Here is a 22,668-nt window from a genome sequence, read left to right as displayed (position 1 = left end):
CATGCATTGTAAACAACAGGTGTAGACTAACATTGAAATGCTTTCTTACGCGTTCTTTTCCAACAATGCAGAGTTAACGATGAAGATAAAATACATATAATGTAGCCATTATCTCTGAGTCCCCTGTCTGCCTCTCCACCTCAAAACCTGCCCCCCGCCCCTCTCCACCTCAAAACCTGCCCCCGTCCCTCTCCACCTCAAAACCTGCCCCCCGTCCCTCTCCATCTCAAAACCTGCCCCCCGTCCCTCTCCATCTCAAAACCTGCCCCCCGCCCCTCTCCACCTCAAAACCTGCCCCGTCCCTCTCCACCTCAAAACCTGCCCCCCGCCCCTCTCCACCTCAAAACCTGCCCCCGTCCCTCTCCACACAGCTGACGACCAACGCGTTGTCGGGACACAGACAGGAGCGACCTTTGGGTGTGGCCAAACATAGGTGGGTGCATCCTCCATTGTTCACAGCACAGTAGTTTTGACCTGGTGGTTAAAAAAAACAGACATTAGTTAACACGCAGTGTTAATATTGAGTATTCCCTCTGTAAGCCCTGTGATAGACTAGCGTCCTGTCCAGGGGTTGTAAAAGCTGCCTCACACAGAGACAAGTTCCCGCCATATGGGCTGTTCTGGCTCAGACAAGGCGACCCGGTACTGGCTCAGACAAGGCGACCCGGTTCTGGCTCAGACAAGGCGACCCGGTTCTGGCTCAGACAAGGCGACCCGGTTCTGGCTCAGACAAAGCGACCCGGTTCTGGCTCAGACAAGGCGACCCGGTTCTGGCTCAGACAAGGCGACCCGGTTCTGGCTCAGACAAGGCGACCCGGTTCTGGCTCAGACAAGGCGACCCGGTTCTGGCTCAGACAAGGCGACCCGGTTCTGGCTCAGACAAAGCGACCCACTGGGCACAGACGTCAGTTCAAAGTACAGTTTTCACATTTGATATCCAGGATCTACAGTCCCTGGTTCCTTGTGTAATGATATCTAGCTTGTATTCATCACTCCCTTCACACAGTAACCCCTAGTAGCCCTTATCTCCACTAGGAATAAGATGAAAACATGGAAGGTAATGTCCCTCCTCCCTGCTGACAGTGGTACCATAGGGAGATAGGGATGGGTTATAGAGTTCTGCTGCTGACAGTGGTACCATAGGGAGATAGGGATGGGTTATAGAGTTATAGAGTTCTGCTGCTGACAGTGGTACCATAGGGAGATAGGGATGGGTTATAGAGTTCTGCTGCTGACAGTGGTACCATAGGGAGATAGGGATGGGTTATAGAGTTATAGAGTTCTGCTGCTGACAGTGGTACCATAGGGAGATAGGGATGGGTTATAGAGTTCTGCTGCTGACAGTGGTACCATAGGGAGATAGGGATGGGTTATAGAGGTATAGAGTTCTGCTGCTGACAGTGGTACCATAGGGAGATAGGGATGGGTTATAGAGTTCTGCTGCTGACAGTGGTACCATAGGGAGATAGGGATGGGTTATAGAGTTCTGCTGCTGACAGTGGTACCATAGGGAGATAGGGATGGGTTATAGAGTTCTGCTGCTGACAGTGGTACCATAGGGAGATAGGGATGGGTTACTGAGTTATAGAGTTCTGCTGCTGACAGTGGTACCATAGGGAGATAGGGATGGGTTACTGAGTTATAGAGTTCTGCTGCTGACAGTGGTACCATAGGGAGATAGGGATGGGTTACTGAGTTATAGAGTTCTGCTGCTGACAGTGGTACCATAGAGAGATAGGGATGGGTTACTGAGTTATAGAGTTCTGCTGCTGACAGTGGTACCATAGGGAGATAGGGATGGGTTACTGAGTTATAGAGTTCTGCTGCTGACAGTGGTACCATAGGGAGATAGGGATGGGTTACTGAGTTATAGAGTTCTGCTGCTGACAGTGGTACCATAGGGAGATAGGGATGGGTTACTGAGTTATAGAGTTCTGCTGCTGACAGTGGTACCATAGGGAGATAGGGATGGGTTACTGAGTTATAGAGTTCTGCTGCTGACAGTGGTACCATAGGGAGATAGGGATGGGTTACTGAGTTATAGAGTTCTGCTGCTGACAGTGGTACCATAGGGAGATAGGGATGGGTTATAGAGTTCTGCTGCTGACAGTGGTACCATAGGGAGATAGGGATGGGTTACTGAGTTATAGAGTTCTGCTGCTGACAGTGGTACCATAGGGAGATAGGGATGGGTTACTGAGTTATAGAGTTCTGCTGCTGACAGTGGTACCATAGAGAGATAGGGATGGGTTACTGAGTTATAGAGTTCTGCTGCTGACAGTGGTACCATAGAGAGATAGGGATGGGTTACTGAGTTATAGAGTTCTGCTGCTGACAGTGGTACCATAGGGAGATAGGGATGGGTTACTGAGTTATAGAGTTCTGCTGCTGACAGTGGTACCATAGAGAGATAGGGATGGGTTACTGAGTTATAGAGTTCTGCTGCTGACAGTGGTACCATAGGGAGATAGGGATGGGTTATAGAGTTCTGCTGCTGACAGTGGTACCATAGGGAGATAGGGATGGGTTACTGAGTTATAGAGTTCTGCTGCTGACAGTGGTACCATAGGGAGATAGGGATGGGTTACTGAGTTATAGAGTTCTGCTGCTGACAGTGGTACCATAGGGAGATAGGGATGGGTTACTGAGTTATAGAGTTCTGCTGCTGACAGTGGTACCATAGGGAGATAGGGATGGGTTACTGAGTTATAGAGTTCTGCTGCTGACAGTGGTACCATAGGGAGATAGGGATGGGTTACTGAGTTATAGAGTTCTGCTGCTGACAGTGGTACCATAGGGAGATAGGGATGGGTTATATTTAGAGTTCTGCTGCTGACAGTGGTACCATAGGGAGATAGGGATGGGTTATAGAGTTCTGCTGCTGACAGTGGTACCATAGGGAGATAGGGATGGGTTACTTAGAGTTCTGCTGCTGACAGTGGTACCATAGGGAGATAGGGATGGGTTATAGAGTTCTGCTGCTGACAGTGGTACCATAGGGAGATAGGGATGGGTTATAGAGTTCTGCTGCTGACAGTGGTACCATAGGGAGATAGGGATGGGTTATAGAGTTCTGCTGCTGACAGTGGTACCATAGGGAGATAGGGATGGGTTATAGAGTTCTGCTGCTGACAGTGGTACCATAGGGAGATAGGGATGGGTTATAGAGTTCTGCTGCTGACAGTGGTACCATAGAGAGATAGGGATGGGTTACTGAGTTATAGAGTTCTGCTGCTGACAGTGGTACCATAGGGAGATAGGGATGGGTTACTATTATAGAGTTCTGCTGCTGACAGTGGTACCATAGGGAGATAGGGATGGGTTACTGAGTTATAGAGTTCTGCTGCTGACAGTGGTACCATAGGGAGATAGGGATGGGTTATAGAGTTCTGCTGCTGACAGTGGTACCATAGGGAGATAGGGATGGGTTACTGAGTTATAGAGTTCTGCTGCTGACAGTGGTACCATAGGGAGATAGGGATGGGTTACTGTTATAGAGTTCTGCTGCTGACAGTGGTACCATAGGGAGATAGGGATGGGTTACTGAGTTATAGAGTTCTGCTGCTGACAGTGGTACCATAGGGAGATAGGGATGGGTTACTGAGTTATAGAGTTCTGCTGCTGACAGTGGTACCATAGAGAGATAGGGATGGGTTACTGAGTTATAGAGTTCTGCTGCTGACAGTGGTACCATAGGGAGATAGGGATGGGTTACTGAGTTATAGAGTTCTGCTGCTGACAGTGGTACCATAGAGAGATAGGGATGGGTTACTGAGTTATAGAGTTCTGCTGCTGACAGTGGTACCATAGGGAGATAGGGATGGGTTATAGAGTTCTGCTGCTGACAGTGGTACCATAGGGAGATAGGGATGGGTTATAGAGTTCTGCTGCTGACAGTGGTACCATAGGGAGATAGGGATGGGTTACTGAGTTATAGAGTTCTGCTGCTGACAGTGGTACCATAGGGAGATAGGGATGGGTTACTGAGTTATAGAGTTCTGCTGCTGACAGTGGTACCATAGAGAGATAGGGATGGGTTACTGAGTTATAGAGTTCTGCTGCTGACAGCGGTACCATAGGGAGATAGGGATGGGTTAGACCAGAGAGGGCGTGTTTAACCATACTGTAGACCAGAGAGGGCGTGTTTAACCATACTGTAGACCAGAGAGGGCGTGTTTAACCATACTGTAGACCAGAGAGGGCGTGTCTAACCATACTGTAGAGAGGGCGTGTCTAACCATACTGTAGACCAGAGAGGGCGTGTTTAACCATACTGTAGACCAGAGAGGGCGTGTTTAACCATACTGGAGACCAGAGAGGGCGTGTTTAACCATACTGTAGACCAGAGAGGGCGTGTCTAACCATACTGTAGAGAGGGCGTGTCTAACCATACTGTAGACCAGAGAGGGCGTGTTTAACCATACTGTAGACCAGAGAGGGCGTGTTTAACCATACTGTAGACCAGAGAGGGCGTGTTTAACCATACTGGAGACCAGAGAGGGCGTGTTTAACCATACTGGAGACCAGAGAGGGCGTGTTTAACCATACTGGAGACCAGAGAGGGCGTGTTTAACCATACTGTAGAGAGGGCGTGTTTAACCATACTGTAGACCAGAGAGGGCGTGTTTAACCATACTGGAGACCAGAGAGGGCGTGTTTAACCAGACTGTAGAGAGGGCGTGTTTAACCATACTGTAGACCAGAGAGGGCGTGTTTAACCAGACTGTAGACCAGAGAGGGCGTGTTTAACCATACTGTAGACCAGAGAGGGCGTGTTTAACCATACTGTAGACCAGAGAGGGCGTGTTTAACCATACTGTAGACCAGAGAGGGCGTGTTTAACCATACTGTAGAGAGGGCGTGTTTAACCATACTGTAGACCAGAGAGGGCGTGTTTAACCAGACTGTAGAGAGGGCGTGTTTAACCATACTGTAGACCAGAGAGGGCGTGTTTAACCATACTGTAGAGAGGGCGTGTTTAACCATACTGTAGACCAGAGAGGGCGTGTTTAACCAGACTGTAGACCAGAGAGGGCGTGTTTAACCATACTGGAGACCAGAGAGGGCGTGTTTAACCATACTGTAGAGAGGGCGTGTCTAACCATACTGTAGACCAGAGAGGGCGTGTTTAACCAGACTGTAGAGAGGGCGTGTTTAACCAGACTGTAGAGAGGGCGTGTTTAACCAGACTGTAGACCAGAGAGGGCGTGTTTAACCATACTGGAGAGAGGGCGTGTCTAACCATACTGTAGACCAGAGAGGGCGTGTTTAACCATACTGTAGACCAGAGAGGGCGTGTTTAACCATACTGGAGACCAGAGAGGGCGTGTTTAACCATACTGTAGACCAGAGAGGGCGTGTTTAACCATACTGTAGACCAGAGAGGGCGTGTCTAACCATACTGTAGACCAGAGAGGGCGTGTTTAACCATACTGGAGACCAGAGAGGGCGTGTTTAACCATACTGGAGACCAGAGAGGGCGTGTTTAACCATACTGGAGACCAGAGAGGGCGTGTTTAACCAGACTGTAGAGAGGGCGTGTTTAACCAGACTGTAGACCAGAGAGGGCGTGTTTAACCATACTGTAGACCAGAGAGGGCGTGTTTAACCATACTGTAGACCAGAGAGGGCGTGTTTAACCATACTGGAGACCAGAGAGGGCGTGTTTAACCATACTGGAGACCAGAGAGGGCGTGTTTAACCAGACTGTAGAGAGGGCGTGTTTAACCATACTGTAGAGAGGGCGTGTTTAACCATACTGTAGACCAGAGAGGGCGTGTTTAACCAGACTGTAGACCAGAGAGGGCGTGTTTAACCATACTGGAGACCAGAGAGGGCGTGTTTAACCATACTGTAGACCAGAGAGGGCGTGTTTAACCATACTGTAGACCAGAGAGGGCGTGTTTAACCATACTGTAGACCAGAGAGGGCGTGTTTAACCATACTGTAGACCAGAGAGGGCGTGTTTAACCAGACTGTAGACCAGAGAGGGCGTGTTTTACCAGACTGTAGACCAGAGAGGGCGTGTTTAACCATACTGTAGACCAGAGAGGGCGTGTTTAACCATACTGTAGACCAGAGAGGGCGTGTTTAACCATACTGTAGACCAGAGAGGGCGTGTTTAACCATACTGTAGACCAGAGAGGGCGTGTTTAACCATACTGTAGACCAGAGAGGGCGTGTTTAACCATACTGTAGACCAGAGAGGGCGTGTTTAACCATACTGTAGACCAGAAGTCCCCACCAGGGGGACGGCCAGAGAATGGCCATCTGGGTTGGTTCTCACGAGGTCACATGCTATTTCTAGGGAGTGGATGGTTAGGGTGAGATTTAGGTTTAGGGTTAGGAGCTAGGGTTAGTTTGACGGTTAGGGTTAAGGTTAGGGTTAGGATAAGGGATAGGGTAAGGGTTAGGTTTAGGGTTAGGGGTTAGGGAAAATAGTATTTTCAATGGAACTGAATTGTATGTCCCCGCAAGGTTAGCTGTACAAGATTGTGTGAGTGTGCGTGTGCACGTGTGCGTGCGTGTGTGCGTGTGCACGTGTGTGTTTGTGTGCATACCCGAGGGACACTGAGCGTGTGCGTACCTGAGGGACACTGAGCGGGTGCGTACCTGAGGGACACTGAGCGTGTGCCTACCTGAGGGACACTGAGCGTGTGCCTACCTGAGGGACACTGAGCGTGTGCGTACCTGAGGGACACTGAGCGTGTGCCTACCTGAGGGACACTGAGCGTGTGCCTACCTGAGGGACACTGAGCGTGTGCCATGGTGATTCCGTACAGCCTGGTCTGTTTCTGGGGCAGGAACACATCAGTCTCCCTGCCAGCTTGACGATCCACCATGATCACTGCATCCCTGAGACCAACAACAACTACACATCAGACACAGCAATCACCACAAATGGATGCTCACACACACACACACACACACACACACACACACACACACACACACACACACACACGCGCGCACGTGTATGTTTTACTATCCTTGTAGGGACCAAACAACTGATTCCCATTCAAAATCCCAATTTCCCTAACCCCTAGCCTTAACCCCAAACCCCAAACCCTAAACCTAACCCTAACTCCTAAACCTAAAATAGCCTGCATCCTTGTGAGGTGAAATGTCCCCAGTTGTCAGCATTTACTGTGTAAAAACACACTGATGAGGGGAAATGTGGGAATGGTTATAACAAGGGGTGACTGGAGCCTTCTATTACGTTAGATTAAAATAGTATTTCCCTGCGCTGTACTGGCCGTGTAGTGTCTTCAACCCTATATGGTCCCTGGTGAGATCAGAGGGAGGCCCCAGAACAACCAGCTAATTTACAGGCCGTCCCAAGAGGCTGAGAAATTACAAGCAGCTGCCACTTCTGTCACGCCCCTCTTCCCTCCCCTCCAGTCACCCACCCTCCACCCCTCTCCAATGGCAAACATCCATGGCACCGGCCTCATTGAGCGCACGCGCGCACGCACACACACACACACACACACACACGCACACACACACACACACACACACACACACACACACACACACACACACACACACACACACACACACACACACACACACACACACACACACACACACACACACACACACACACACACACACACACACACACACACACACACACAGGTATTAAATGGGGCCTAGCTGAGCCTGAATTGACATCAAGGCCTCAGGCTGCTCTGAGGGGCTGTTGAGGTCTCAGGAGTGATTTGACCTTCGACCCCTTCCCTTCTCCAAAGTGACACCTTGACAGATCCGGCCCCTAACTCTAACATCACACACTGAAACACACACTGACTGAACCAACCATACATAAGGGCTCCATTTTGTTTTTCCTTTTTTAAGAAGCGAGCCTGAAACATCCCAGTGACTCCACTGAACATTCCAACATTCTTCCACTCCAAGAGTCAAGGTTTAGAGGTGCATTTTTTTTCTACTAGCCCAAGGACAAGCCTATTGAAAGGATAGCGGACTAGCTTCATCTCCATCCCTGTTTCCACATACTAAAAGCTCTTCAGTAGACTGTCTACCTCCTCCATTCAGTGTAGTAGATATTATGATAGTTATGTCTAGATCCTGTCTACCTCCTCCAGTCAGTGTAGTAGATATTATGATAGTTATGTCTAGATCCTGTCTACCTCCTCCAGTCAGTGTAGTAGATATTATGATAGTTATGTCTGGATCCATCCTACCTCCTCCAGTCAGTGTAGTAGATATTATGATAGTTATGTCTAGATCCTGTCTACCTCCTCCAGTCAGTGTAGTAGATATTATGATAGTTATGTCTAGATCCTGTCTACCTCCTCCAGTCAGTGTAGTAGATATTATGATAGTTATGTCTGGATCCTGTCTACCTCCTCCAGTCAGTGTAGTAGATATTATGATAGTTATGTCTGGATCCTGTCTACCTCCTCCAGTCAGTGTAGTAGATATTATGATAGTTATGTCTGGATCCTGTCTACCTCCTCCAGTCAGTGTAGTAGATATTATGATAGTTATGTCTAGATCCTGTCTACCTCCTCCAGTCAGTGTAGTAGATATTATGATAGTTATGTCTAGATCCTGTCTACCTCCTCCAGTCAGTGTAGTAGATATTATGATAGTTATGTCTAGATCCTGTCTACCTCCTCCAGTCAGTGTAGTAGATATTATGATAGTTATGTCTAGATCCTGCCTACCTCCTCCAGTCAGTGTAGTAGATATTATGATAGTTATGTCTAGATCCTGTCTACCTCCTCCAGTCAGTGTAGTAGATATTATGATAGTTATGTCTGGATCCTGTCTACCTCCTCCAGTCAGTGTAGTAGATATTATGATAGTTATGTCTGGATCCTGTCTACCTCCTCCAGTCAGTGTAGTAGATATTATGATAGTTATGTCTAGATCCTGTCTACCTCCTCCAGTCAGTGTAGTAGATATTATGATAGTTATGTCTAGATCCTGTCTACCTCCTCCAGTCAGTGTAGTAGATATTATGATAGTTATGTCTAGATCCTGTCTACCTCCTCCAGTCAGTGTAGTAGATATTATGATAGTTATGTCTGGATCCTGTCTACCTCCTCCAGTCAGTGTAGTAGATATTATGATAGTTATGTCTAGATCCTGTCTACCTCCTCCAGTCAGTGTAGTAGATATTATGATAGTTATGTCTAGATCCTGTCTACCTCCTCCAGTCAGTGTAGTAGATATTATGATAGTTATGTCTAGATCCTGTCTACCTCCTCCAGTCAGTGTAGTAGATATTATGATAGTTATGTCTAGATCCTGTCTACCTCCTCCAGTCAGTGTAGTAGATATTATGATAGTTATGTCTAGATCCTGTCTACCTCCTCCAGTCAGTGTAGTAGATATTATGATAGTTATGTCTAGATCCTGTCTACCTCCTCCAGTCAGTGTAGTAGATATTATGATAGTTATGTCTAGATCCTGTCTACCTCCTCCAGTCAGTGTAGTAGATATTATGATAGTTATGTCTAGATCCTGTCTACCTCCTCCAGTCAGTGTAGTAGATATTATGATAGTTATGTCTGGATCCTGTCTACCTCCTCCAGTCAGTGTAGTAGATATTATGATAGTTATGTCTAGATCCTGTCTACCTCCTCCAGTCAGTGTAGTAGATATTATGATAGTTATGTCTAGATCCTGTCTACCTCCTCCAGTCAGTGTAGTAGATATTATGATAGTTATGTCTGGATCCTGTCTACCTCCTCCAGTCAGTGTAGTAGATATTATGATAGTTATGTCTAGATCCTGTCTACCTCCTCCAGTCAGTGTAGTAGATATTATGATAGTTATGTCTGGATCCTGTCTACCTCCTCCAGTCAGTGTAGTAGATATTATGATAGTTATGTCTAGATCCTGTCTACCTCCTCCAGTCAGTGTAGTAGATATTATGATAGTTATGTCTAGATCCTGTCTACCTCCTCCAGTCAGTGTAGTAGATATTATGATAGTTATGTCTGGATCCTGTCTACCTCCTCCAGTCAGTGTAGTAGATATTATGATAGTTATGTCTAGATCCTGTCTACCTCCTCCAGTCAGTGTAGTAGATATTATGATAGTTATGTCTAGATCCTGTCTACCTCCTCCAGTCAGTGTAGTAGATATTATGATAGTTATGTCTAGATCCTGTCTACCTCCTCCAGTCAGTGTAGTAGATATTATGATAGTTATGTCTAGATCCTGTCTACCTCCTCCAGTCAGTGTAGTAGATATTATGATAGTTATGTCTAGATCCTGTCTACCTCCTCCAGTCAGTGTAGTAGATATTATGATAGTTATGTCTAGATCCTGTCTACCTCCTCCAGTCAGTGTAGTAGATATTATGATAGTTATGTCTAGATCCTGTCTACCTCCTCCAGTCAGTGTAGTAGATATTATGATAGTTATGTCTAGATCCTGTCTACCTCCTCCAGTCAGTGTAGTAGATATTATGATAGTTATGTCTAGATCCTGTCTACCTCCTCCAGTCAGTGTAGTAGATATTATGATAGTTATGTCTAGATCCTGTCTACCTCCTCCAGTCAGTGTAGTAGATATTATGATAGTTATGTCTAGATCCTGTCTACCTCCTCCAGTCAGTGTAGTAGATATTATGATAGTTATGTCTAGATCCTGTCTACCTCACTCCAGTCAGTGTAGTAGATATTATGATAGTTATGTCTAGATCCTGTCTACCTCCTCCAGTCAGTGTAGTAGATATTATGATAGTTATGTCTAGATCCTGTCTACCTCCTCCAGTCAGTGTAGTAGATATTATGATAGTTATGTCTAGATCCTGTCTACCTCCTCCAGTCAGTGTAGTAGATATTATGATAGTTATGTCTAGATCCTGTCTACCTCCTCCAGTCAGTGTAGTAGATATTATGATAGTTATGTCTAGATCCTGTCTACCTCCTCCAGTCAGTGTAGTAGATATTATGATAGTTATGTCTGGATCCTGTCTACCTCCTCCAGTCAGTGTAGTAGATATTATGATAGTTATGTCTAGATCCTGTCTACCTCCTCCAGTCAGTGTAGTAGATATTATGATAGTTATGTCTAGATCCTGTCTACCTCCTCCAGTCAGTGTAGTAGATATTATGATAGTTATGTCTAGATCCTGTCTACCTCCTCCAGTCAGTGTAGTAGATATTATGATAGTTATGTCTAGATCCTGTCTACCTCCTCCAGTCAGTGTAGTAGATATTATGATAGTTATGTCTAGATCCTGTCTACCTCCTCCAGTCAGTGTAGTAGATATTATGATAGTTATGTCTAGATCCTGTCTACCTCCTCCAGTCAGTGTAGTAGATATTATGATAGTTATGTCTAGATCCTGTCTACCTCCTCCAGTCAGTGTAGTAGATATTATGATAGTTATGTCTGGATCCTGTCTACCTCCTCCAGTCAGTGTAGTAGATATTATGATAGTTATGTCTAGATCCTGTCTACCTCCTCCAGTCAGTGTAGTAGATATTATGATAGTTATGTCTGGATCCTGTCTACCTCCTCCAGTCAGTGTAGTAGATATTATGATAGTTATGTCTAGATCCTGTCTACCTCCTCCAGTCAGTGTAGTAGATATTATGATAGTTATGTCTAGATCCTGTCTACCTCCTCCAGTCAGTGTAGTAGATATTATGATAGTTATGTCTGGATCCTGTCTACCTCCTCCAGTCAGTGTAGTAGATATTATGATAGTTATGTCTAGATCCTGTCTACCTCCTCCAGTCAGTGTAGTAGATATTATGATAGTTATGTCTAGATCCTGTCTACCTCCTCCAGTCAGTGTAGTAGATATTATGATAGTTATGTCTGGATCCTGTCTACCTCCTCCAGTCAGTGTAGTAGATATTATGATAGTTATGTCTAGATCCTGTCTACCTCCTCCAGTCAGTGTAGTAGATATTATGATAGTTATGTCTGGATCCTGTCTACCTCCTCCAGTCAGTGTAGTAGATATTATGATAGTTATGTCTAGATCCTGTCTACCTCCTCCAGTCAGTGTAGTAGATATTATGATAGTTATGTCTAGATCCTGTCTACCTCCTCCAGTCAGTGTAGTAGATATTATGATAGTTATGTCTGGATCCTGTCTACCTCCTCCAGTCAGTGTAGTAGATATTATGATAGTTATGTCTAGATCCTGTCTACCTCCTCCAGTCAGTGTAGTAGATATTATGATAGTTATGTCTAGATCCTGTCTACCTCCTCCAGTCAGTGTAGTAGATATTATGATAGTTATGTCTGGATCCTGTCTACCTCCTCCAGTCAGTGTAGTAGATATTATGATAGTTATGTCTAGATCCTGTCTACCTCCTCCAGTCAGTGTAGTAGATATTATGATAGTTATGTCTGGATCCTGTCTACCTCCTCCAGTCAGTGTAGTAGATATTATGATAGTTATGTCTAGATCCTGTCTACCTCCTCCAGTCAGTGTAGTAGATATTATGATAGTTATGTCTAGATCCTGTCTACCTCCTCCAGTCAGTGTAGTAGATATTATGATAGTTATGTCTGGATCCTGTCTACCTCCTCCAGTCAGTGTAGTAGATATTATGATAGTTATGTCTGGATCCTGTCTACCTCCTCCAGTCAGTGTAGTAGATATTATGATAGTTATGTCTAGATCCTGTCTACCTCCTCCAGTCAGTGTAGTAGATATTATGATAGTTATGTCTAGATCCTGTCTACCTCCTCCAGTCAGTGTAGTAGATATTATGATAGTTATGTCTAGATCCTGTCTACCTCCTCCAGTCAGTGTAGTAGATATTATGATAGTTATGTCTGGATCCTGTCTACCTCCTCCAGTCAGTGTAGTAGATATTATGATAGTTATGTCTAGATCCTGTCTACCTCCTCCAGTCAGTGTAGTAGATATTATGATAGTTATGTCTAGATCCTGTCTACCTCCTCCAGTCAGTGTAGTAGATATTATGATAGTTATGTCTAGATCCTGTCTACCTCCTCCAGTCAGTGTAGTAGATATTATGATAGTTATGTCTAGATCCTGTCTACCTCCTCCAGTCAGTGTAGTAGATATTATGATAGTTATGTCTAGATCCTGTCTACCTCCTCCAGTCAGTGTAGTAGATATTATGATAGTTATGTCTAGATCCTGTCTACCTCCTCCAGTCAGTGTAGTAGATATTATGATAGTTATGTCTAGATCCTGTCTACCTCCTCCAGTCAGTGTAGTAGATATTATGATAGTTATGTCTAGATCCTGTCTACCTCCTCCAGTCAGTGTAGTAGATATTATGATAGTTATGTCTAGATCCTGTCTACCTCCTCCAGTCAGTGTAGTAGATATTATGATAGTTATGTCTGGATCCTGTCTACCTCCTCCAGTCAGTGTAGTAGATATTATGATAGTTATGTCTAGATCCTGTCTACCTCCTCCAGTCAGTGTAGTAGATATTATGATAGTTATGTCTGGATCCTGTCTACCTCCTCCAGTCAGTGTAGTAGATATTATGATAGTTATGTCTGGATCCTGTCTACCTCCTCCAGTCAGTGTAGTAGATATTATGATAGTTATGTCTAGATCCTGTCTACCTCCTCCAGTCAGTGTAGTAGATATTATGATAGTTATGTCTGGATCCTGTCTACCTCCTCCAGTCAGTGTAGTAGATATTATGATAGTTATGTCTAGATCCTGTCTACCTCCTCCAGTCAGTGTAGTAGATATTATGATAGTTATGTCTAGATCCTGTCTACCTCCTCCAGTCAGTGTAGTAGATATTATGATAGTTATGTCTAGATCCTGTCTACCTCCTCCAGTCAGTGTAGTAGATATTATGATAGTTATGTCTAGATCCTGTCTACCTCCTCCAGTCAGTGTAGTAGATATTATGATAGTTATGTCTAGATCCTGTCTACCTCCTCCAGTCAGTGTAGTAGATATTATGATAGTTATGTCTGGATCCTGTCTACCTCCTCCAGTCAGTGTAGTAGATATTATGATAGTTATGTCTAGATCCTGTCTACCTCCTCCAGTCAGTGTAGTAGATATTATGATAGTTATGTCTGGATCCTGTCTACCTCCTCCAGTCAGTGTAGTAGATATTATGATAGTTATGTCTAGATCCTGTCTACCTCCTCCAGTCAGTGTAGTAGATATTATGATAGTTATGTCTAGATCCTGTCTACCTCCTCCAGTCAGTGTAGTAGATATTATGATAGTTATGTCTAGATCCTGTCTACCTCCTCCAGTCAGTGTAGTAGATATTATGATAGTTATGTCTAGATCCTGTCTACCTCCTCCAGTCAGTGTAGTAGATATTATGATAGTTATGTCTGGATCCTGTCTACCTCCTCCAGTCAGTGTAGTAGATATTATGATAGTTATGTCTAGATCCTGTCTACCTCCTCCAGTCAGTGTAGTAGATATTATGATAGTTATGTCTAGATCCTGTCTACCTCCTCCAGTCAGTGTAGTAGATATTATGATAGTTATGTCTGGATCCTGTCTACCTCCTCCAGTCAGTGTAGTAGATATTATGATAGTTATGTCTAGATCCTGTCTACCTCCTCCAGTCAGTGTAGTAGATATTATGATAGTTATGTCTAGATCCTGTCTACCTCCTCCAGTCAGTGTAGTAGATATTATGATAGTTATGTCTGGATCCTGTCTACCTCCTCCAGTCAGTGTAGTAGATATTATGATAGTTATGTCTAGATCCTGTCTACCTCCTCCAGTCAGTGTAGTAGATATTATGATAGTTATGTCTAGATCCTGTCTACCTCCTCCAGTCAGTGTAGTAGATATTATGATAGTTATGTCTAGATCCTGTCTACCTCCTCCAGTCAGTGTAGTAGATATTATGATAGTTATGTCTAGATCCTGTCTACCTCCTCCAGTCAGTGTAGTAGATATTATGATAGTTATGTCTAGATCCTGTCTACCTCCTCCAGTCAGTGTAGTAGATATTATGATAGTTATGTCTAGATCCTGTCTACCTCCTCCAGTCAGTGTAGTAGATATTATGATAGTTATGTCTAGATCCTGTCTACCTCCTCCAGTCAGTGTAGTAGATATTATGATAGTTATGTCTAGATCCTGTCTACCTCCTCCAGTCAGTGTAGTAGATATTATGATAGTTATGTCTAGATCCTGTCTACCTCCTCCAGTCAGTGTAGTAGATATTATGATAGTTATGTCTGGATCCTGTCTACCTCCCTCCAGTCAGTGTAGTAGATATTATGATAGTTATGTCTAGATCCTGTCTACCTCCTCCAGTCAGTGTAGTAGATATTATGATAGTTATGTCTAGATCCTGTCTACCTCCTCCAGTCAGTGTAGTAGATATTATGATAGTTATGTCTGGATCCTGTCTACCTCCTCCAGTCAGTGTAGTAGATATTATGATAGTTATGTCTGGATCCTGTCTACCTCCTCCAGTCAGTGTAGTAGATATTATGATAGTTATGTCTGGATCCTGTCTACCTCCTCCAGTCAGTGTAGTAGATATTATGATAGTTATGTCTGGATCCTGTCTACCTCCTCCAGTCAGTGTAGTAGATATTATGATAGTTATGTCTAGATCCTGTCTACCTCCTCCAGTCAGTGTAGTAGATATTATGATAGTTATGTCTGGATCCTGTCTACCTCCTCCAGTCAGTGTAGTAGATATTATGATAGTTATGTCTAGATCCTGTCTACCTCCTCCAGTCAGTGTAGTAGATATTATGATAGTTATGTCTAGATCCTGTCTACCTCCTCCAGTCAGTGTAGTAGATATTATGATAGTTATGTCTAGATCCTGTCTACCTCCTCCAGTCAGTGTAGTAGATATTATGATAGTTATGTCTGGATCCTGTCTACCTCCTCCAGTCAGTGTAGTAGATATTATGATAGTTATGTCTAGATCCTGTCTACCTCCTCCAGTCAGTGTAGTAGATATTATGATAGTTATGTCTGGATCCTGTCTACCTCCTCCAGTCAGTGTAGTAGATATTATGATAGTTATGTCTAGATCCTGTCTACCTCCTCCAGTCAGTGTAGTAGATATTATGATAGTTATGTCTGATCCTGTCTACCTCCTCCAGTCAGTGTAGTAGATATTATGATAGTTATGTCTAGATCCTGTCTACCTCCTCCAGTCAGTGTAGTAGATATTATGATAGTTATGTCTAGATCCTGTCTACCTCCTCCAGTCAGTGTAGTAGATATTATGATAGTTATGTCTAGATCCTGTCTACCTCCTCCAGTCAGTGTAGTAGATATTATGATAGTTATGTCTAGATCCTGTCTACCTCCTCCAGTCAGTGTAGTAGATATTATGATAGTTATGTCTGGATCCTGTCTACCTCCTCCAGTCAGTGTAGTAGATATTATGATAGTTATGTCTGGATCCTGTCTACCTCCTCCAGTCAGTGTAGTAGATATTATGATAGTTATGTCTGGATCCTTTCTACCTCCTCCAGTCAGTGTAGTAGATATTATGATAGTTATGTCTGGATCCTGTCTACCTCCTCCAGTCAGTGTAGTAGATATTATGATAGTTATGTCTGGATCCTGTCTACCTCCTCCAGTCAGTGTAGTAGATATTATGATAGTTATGTCTAGATCCTGTCTACCTCCTCCAGTCAGTGTAGTAGATATTATGATAGTTATGTCTGGATCCTGTCTACCTCCTCCAGTCAGTGTAGTAGATATTATGATAGTTATGTCTAGATCCTGTCTACCTCCTCCAGTCAGTGTAGTAGATATTATGATAGTTATGTCTAGATCCTGTCTACCTCCTCCAGTCAGTGTAGTAGATATTATGATAGTTATGTCTAGATCCTGTCTACCTCCTCCAGTCAGTGTAGTAGATATTATGATAGTTATGTCTGGATCCTGCCTACCTCCTCCAGTCAGTGTAGTAGATATTATGATAGTTATGTCTAGATCCTGTCTACCTCCTCCAGTCAGTGTAGTAGATATTATGATAGTTATGTCTAGATCCTGTCTACCTCCTCCAGTCAGTGTAGTAGATATTATGATAGTTATGTCTAGATCCTGTCTACCTCCTCCAGTCAGTGTAGTAGATATTATGATAGTTATGTCTAGATCCTGTCTACCTCCTCCAGTCAGTGTAGTAGATATTATGATAGTTATGTCTGGATCCTGCCTACCTCCTCCAGTCAGTGTAGTAGATATTATGATAGTTATGTCTAGATCCTGTCTACCTCCTCCAGTCAGTGTAGTAGATATTATGATAGTTATGTCTAGATCCTGTCTACCTCCTCCAGTCAGTGTAGTAGATATTATGATAGTTATGTCTAGATCCTGTCTACCTCCTCCAGTCAGTGTAGTAGATATTATGATAGTTATGTCTAGATCCTGTCTACCTCCTCCAGTCAGTGTAGTAGATATTATGATAGTTATGTCTGGATCCTGTCTACCTCCTCCAGTCAGTGTAGTAGATATTATGATAGTTATGTCTAGATCCTGTCTACCTCCTCCAGTCATTGTAGTAGATATTATGATAGTTATGTCTGGATCCTGTCTACCTCCTCCAGTCAGTGTAGTAGATATTATGATAGTTATGTCTAGATCCTGTCTACCTCCTCCAGTCAGTGTAGTAGATATTATGATAGTTATGTCTAGATCCTGTCTACCTCCTCCATGTCAGTGTAGTAGATATTATGATAGTTATGTCTGGATCCTGTCTACCTCCTCCAGTCAGTGTAGTAGATATTATGATAGTTATGTCTAGATCCTGTCTACCTCCTCCAGTCAGTGTAGTAGATATTATGATAGTTATGTCTAGATCCTGTCCTACCTCCTCCAGTCAGTGTAGTAGATATTATGATAGTTATGTCTGGATCCTGTCTACCTCCTCCAGTCAGTGTAGTAGATATTATGATAGTTATGTCTAGATCCTGTCTACCTCCTCCAGTCAGTGTAGTAGATATTATGATAGTTATGTCTGGATCCATCCTACCTCCTCCAGTCAGTGTAGTAGATATTATGATAGTTATGTCTGGATCCTGTCTACCTCCTCCAGTCAGTGTAGTAGATATTATGATAGTTATGTCTAGATCCTGTCTACCTCCTCCAGTCAGTGTAGTAGATATTATGATAGTTATGTCCGGATCCTGTCTACCTCCTCCAGTCAGTGTAGTAGATATTATGATAGTTATGTCTAGATCCTGTCTACCTCCTCCAGTCAGTGTAGTAGATATTATGATAGTTATGTCTGGATCCTGTCTACCTCCTCCAGTCAGTGTAGTAGATATTATGATAGTTATGTCTAGATCCTGTCTACCTCCTCCAGTCAGTGTAGTAGATATTATGATAGTTATGTCTGGATCCATGCCTACCTCCTCCAGTCAGTGTAGTAGATATTATGATAGTTATGTCTAGATCCTGTCTACCTCCTCCAGTCAGTGTAGTAGATATTATGATAGTTATGTCTAGATCCTGTCTACCTCCTCCAGTCAGTGTAGTAGATATTATGATAGTTATGTCTAGATCCTGTCTACCTCCTCCAGTCAGTGTAGTAGATATTATGATAGTTATGTCTAGATCCTGTCTACCTCCTCCAGTCAGTGTAGTAGATATTATGATAGTTATGTCTGGATCCTGTCTACCTCCTCCAGTCAGTGTAGTAGATATTATGATAGTTATGTCTGGATCCTTCCTACCTCCTCCAGTCAGTGTAGTAGATATTATGATAGTTATGTCTGGATCCTGTCTACCTCCTCCAGTCAGTGTAGTAGATATTATGATAGTTATGTCTAGATCCTGTCTACCTCCTCCAGTCAGTGTAGTAGATATTATGATAGTTATGTCTGGATCCTGTCTACCTCCTCCAGTCAGTGTAGTAGATATTATGATAGTTATGTCTGGATCCATCCTACCTCCTCCAGTCAGTGTAGTAGATATTATGATAGTTATGTCTGGATCCTGTCTACCTCCTCCAGTCAGTGTAGTAGATATTATGATAGTTATGTCTAGATCCTGTCTACCTCCTCCAGTCAGTGTAGTAGATATTATGATAGTTATGTCTGGATCCTGTCTACCTCCTCCAGTCAGTGTAGTAGATATTATGATAGTTATGTCTAGATCCTGTCTACCTCCTCCAGTCAGTGTAGTAGATATTATGATAGTTATGTCTGGATCCATCTCTACCTCCTCCAGTCAGTGTAGTAGATATTATGATAGTTATGTCTGGATCCTGTCTACCTCCTCCAGTCAGTGTAGTAGATATTATGATAGTTATGTCTGGATCCTGTCTACCTCCTCCAGTCAGTGTAGTAGATATTATGATAGTTATGTCTAGATCCTGTCTACCTCCTCCAGTCAGTGTAGTAGATATTATGATAGTTATGTCTAGATCCTGTCTACCTCCTCCAGTCAGTGTAGTAGATATTATGATAGTTATGTCTGGATCCTGTCTACCTCCTCCAGTCAGTGTAGTAGATATTATGATAGTTATGTCTGGATCCTGTCTACCTCCTCCAGTCAGTGTAGTAGATATTATGATAGTTATGTCTAGATCCTGTCTACCTCCTCCAGTCAGTGTAGTAGATATTATGATAGTTATGTCTGGATCCATCCTACCTCCTCCAGTCAGTGTAGTAGATATTATGATAGTTATGTCTGGATCCTGTCTACCTCCTCCAGTCAGTGTAGTAGATATTATGATAGTTATGTCTAGATCCTGTCTACCTCCTCCAGTCAGTGTAGTAGATATTATGATAGTTATGTCTAGATCCTGTCTACATCCTCCAGTCAGTGTAGTAGATATTATGATAGTTATGTCTAGATCCTGTCTACCTCCTCCAGTCAGTGTAGTAGATATTATGATAGTTATGTCTAGATCCTGTCTACCTCCTCCAGTCAGTGTAGTAGATATTATGATAGTTATGTCTAGATCCATCCTACCTCCTCCAGTCAGTGTAGTAGATATTATGATAGTTATGTCTAGATCCTGTCTACCTCCTCCAGTCAGTGTAGTAGATATTATGATAGTTATGTCTGGATCCTGTCTACCTCCTCCAGTCAGTGTAGTAGATATTATGATAGTTATGTCTGGATCCAGCCTACCTCCTCCAGTCAGTGTAGTAGATATTATGATAGTTATGTCTAGATCCTGTCTACCTCCTCCAGTCAGTGTAGTAGATATTATGATAGTTATGTCTAGATCCTGTCTACCTCCTCCAGTCAGTGTAGTAGATATTATGATAGTTATGTCTGGATCCAGCCTACCTCCTCCAGTCAGTGTAGTAGATATTATGATAGTTATGTCTGGATCCTGTCTACCTCCTCCAGTCAGTGTAGTAGATATTATGATAGTTATGTCTAGATCCTGTCTACCTCCTCCAGTCAGTGTAGTAGATATTATGATAGTTATGTCTAAATCCTGTCTACCTCCTCCAGTCAGTGTAGTAGATATTATGATAGTTATGTCTAGATCCTGTCTACCTCCTCCAGTCAGTGTAGTAGATATTATGATAGTTATGTCTGGATCCATCCTACCTCCTCCAGTCAGTGTAGTAGATATTATGATAGTTATGTCTAGATCCTGTCTACCTCCTCCAGTCAGTGTAGTAGATATTATGATAGATATGTCTGGATCCATCCTACCTCCTCCAGTCAGTGTAGTAGATATTATGATAGTTATGTCTAGATCCTGTCTACCTCCTCCAGTCAGTGTAGTAGATATTATGATAGTTATGTCTAGATCCTGTCTACCTCCTCCAGTCAGTGTAGTAGATATTATGATAGTTATGTCTAGATCCTGTCTACCTCCTCCAGTCAGTGTAGTAGATATTATGATAGTTATGTCTGGATCCTGTCTACCTCCTCCAGTCAGTGTAGTAGATATTATGATAGTTATGTCTGGATCCTGTCTACCTCCTCCAGTCAGTGTAGTAGATATTATGATAGTTATGTCTAGATCCTGTCTACCTCCTCCAGTCAGTGTAGTAGATATTATGATAGTTGTGTCTAGATCCTGTCTACCTCCTCCAGTCAGTGTAGTAGATATTATGATAGTTATGTCTAGATCCTGTCTACCTCCTCCAGTCAGTGTAGTAGATATTATGATAGTTATGTCTAGATCCTGTCTACCTCCTCCAGTCAGTGTAGTAGATATTATGATAGTTATGTCTGGATCCTTCCTACCTCCTCCAGTCAGTGTAGTAGATATTATGATAGTTATGTCTGGATCCTGTCTACCTCCTCCAGTCAGTGTAGTAGATATTATGATAGTTATGTCTGGATCCTGTCTACCTCCTCCAGTCAGTGTAGTAGATATTATGATAGTTATGTCTGGATCCATCCTACCTCCTCCAGTCAGTGTAGTAGATATTATGATAGTTATGTCTAGATCCTGTCTACCTCCTCCAGTCAGTGTAGTAGATATTATGATAGTTATGTCTAGATCCTGTCTACCTCCTCCAGTCAGTGTAGTAGATATTATGATAGTTATGTCTAGATCCTGTCTACCTCCTCCAGTCAGTGTAGTAGATATTATGATAGTTATGTCTAGATCCTGTCTACCTCCTCCAGTCAGTGTAGTAGATATTATGATAGTTATGTCTAGATCCTGTCTACCTCCTCCAGTCAGTGTAGTAGATATTATGATAGTTATGTCTAGATCCTGTCTACCTCCTCCAGTCAGTGTAGTAGATATTATGATAGTTATGTCTAGATCCTGTCTACCTCCTCCAGTCAGTGTAGTAGATATTATGATAGTTATGTCTAGATCCTGTCTACCTCCTCCAGTCAGTGTAGTAGATATTATGATAGTTATGTCTAGATCCTGTCTACCTCCTCCAGTCAGTGTAGTAGATATTATGATAGTTATGTCTGGATCCATCCTACCTCCTCCAGTCAGTGTAGTAGATATTATGATAGTTATGTCTAGATCCTGTCTACCTCCTCCAGTCAGTGTAGTAGATATTATGATAGTTATGTCTAGATCCTGTCTACCTCCTCCAGTCAGTGTATTAGATATTATGATAGTTATGTCTAGATCCTGTCTACCTCCTCCAGTCAGTGTAGTAGATATTATGATAGTTATGTCTAGATCCTGTCTACTTCCTCCAGTCAGTGTAGTAGATATTATGATAGTTATGTCTGGATCCTGTCTACCTCCTCCCCTGTCAGTGTAGTAGATATTATGATAGTTATGTCTGGATCCATCCTACCTCCTCCAGTCAGTGTAGTAGATATTATGATAGTTATGTCTGGATCCTGTCTACCTCCTCCAGTCAGTGTAGTAGATATTATGATAGTTATGTCTGGATCCTGTCTACCTCCTCCAGTCAATGTAGTAGATATTATGATAGTTATGTCTGGATCCTGTCTACCTCCTCCAGTCAGTGTAGTAGATATTATGATAGTTATGTCTGGATCCTGTCTACCTCCTCCAGTCAGTGTAGTAGATATTATGATAGTTATGTCTAGATCCTGTCTACCTCCTCCAGTCAGTGTAGTAGATATTATGATAGTTATGTCTAGATCCTGTCTACCTCCTCCAGTCAGTGTAGTAGATATTATGATAGTTATGTCTGGATCCATCCTACCTCCTCCAGTCAGTGTAGTAGATATTATGATAGTTATGTCTGGATCCTGTCTACCTCCTCCAGTCAGTGTAGTAGATATTATGATAGTTATGTCTAGATCCTGTCTACCTCCTCCAGTCAGTGTAGTAGATATTATGATAGTTA

The 22,668-nt window shown here is 43.1% G+C and overlaps 1 protein-coding gene across 1 annotated transcript in view; it reads right to left on the bottom strand.

Annotated features, from left to right (window-relative positions):
- Positions 1–316: 316 nt before the first annotated feature.
- The window catches only part of nid1a (nidogen 1a), a 97,277-nt gene continuing 74,925 nt past the window's right edge, over positions 317–22,668 (bottom strand). Inside the window, exons 21-22 of the mRNA XM_041895502.1 lie at positions 6,743–6,855; positions 317–474 (exon numbers count right to left, since the gene is read on the bottom strand). Coding sequence (XP_041751436.1) covers positions 341–474; positions 6,743–6,855 — 247 coding nt within the window. The 3' untranslated portion in view covers positions 317–340. The remainder of the gene's footprint in view (positions 475–6,742; positions 6,856–22,668) is intronic.

Source organism: Coregonus clupeaformis, chromosome 1, assembly GCF_020615455.1.
Source record: "Coregonus clupeaformis isolate EN_2021a chromosome 1, ASM2061545v1, whole genome shotgun sequence".
In the NCBI taxonomy this organism is placed as follows: Eukaryota; Metazoa; Chordata; class Actinopteri; order Salmoniformes; family Salmonidae; genus Coregonus; species Coregonus clupeaformis.
The sequence above is the reverse complement of the archived record's forward strand: the minus strand, read 5'-3'. Positions and strand labels throughout refer to the sequence as shown.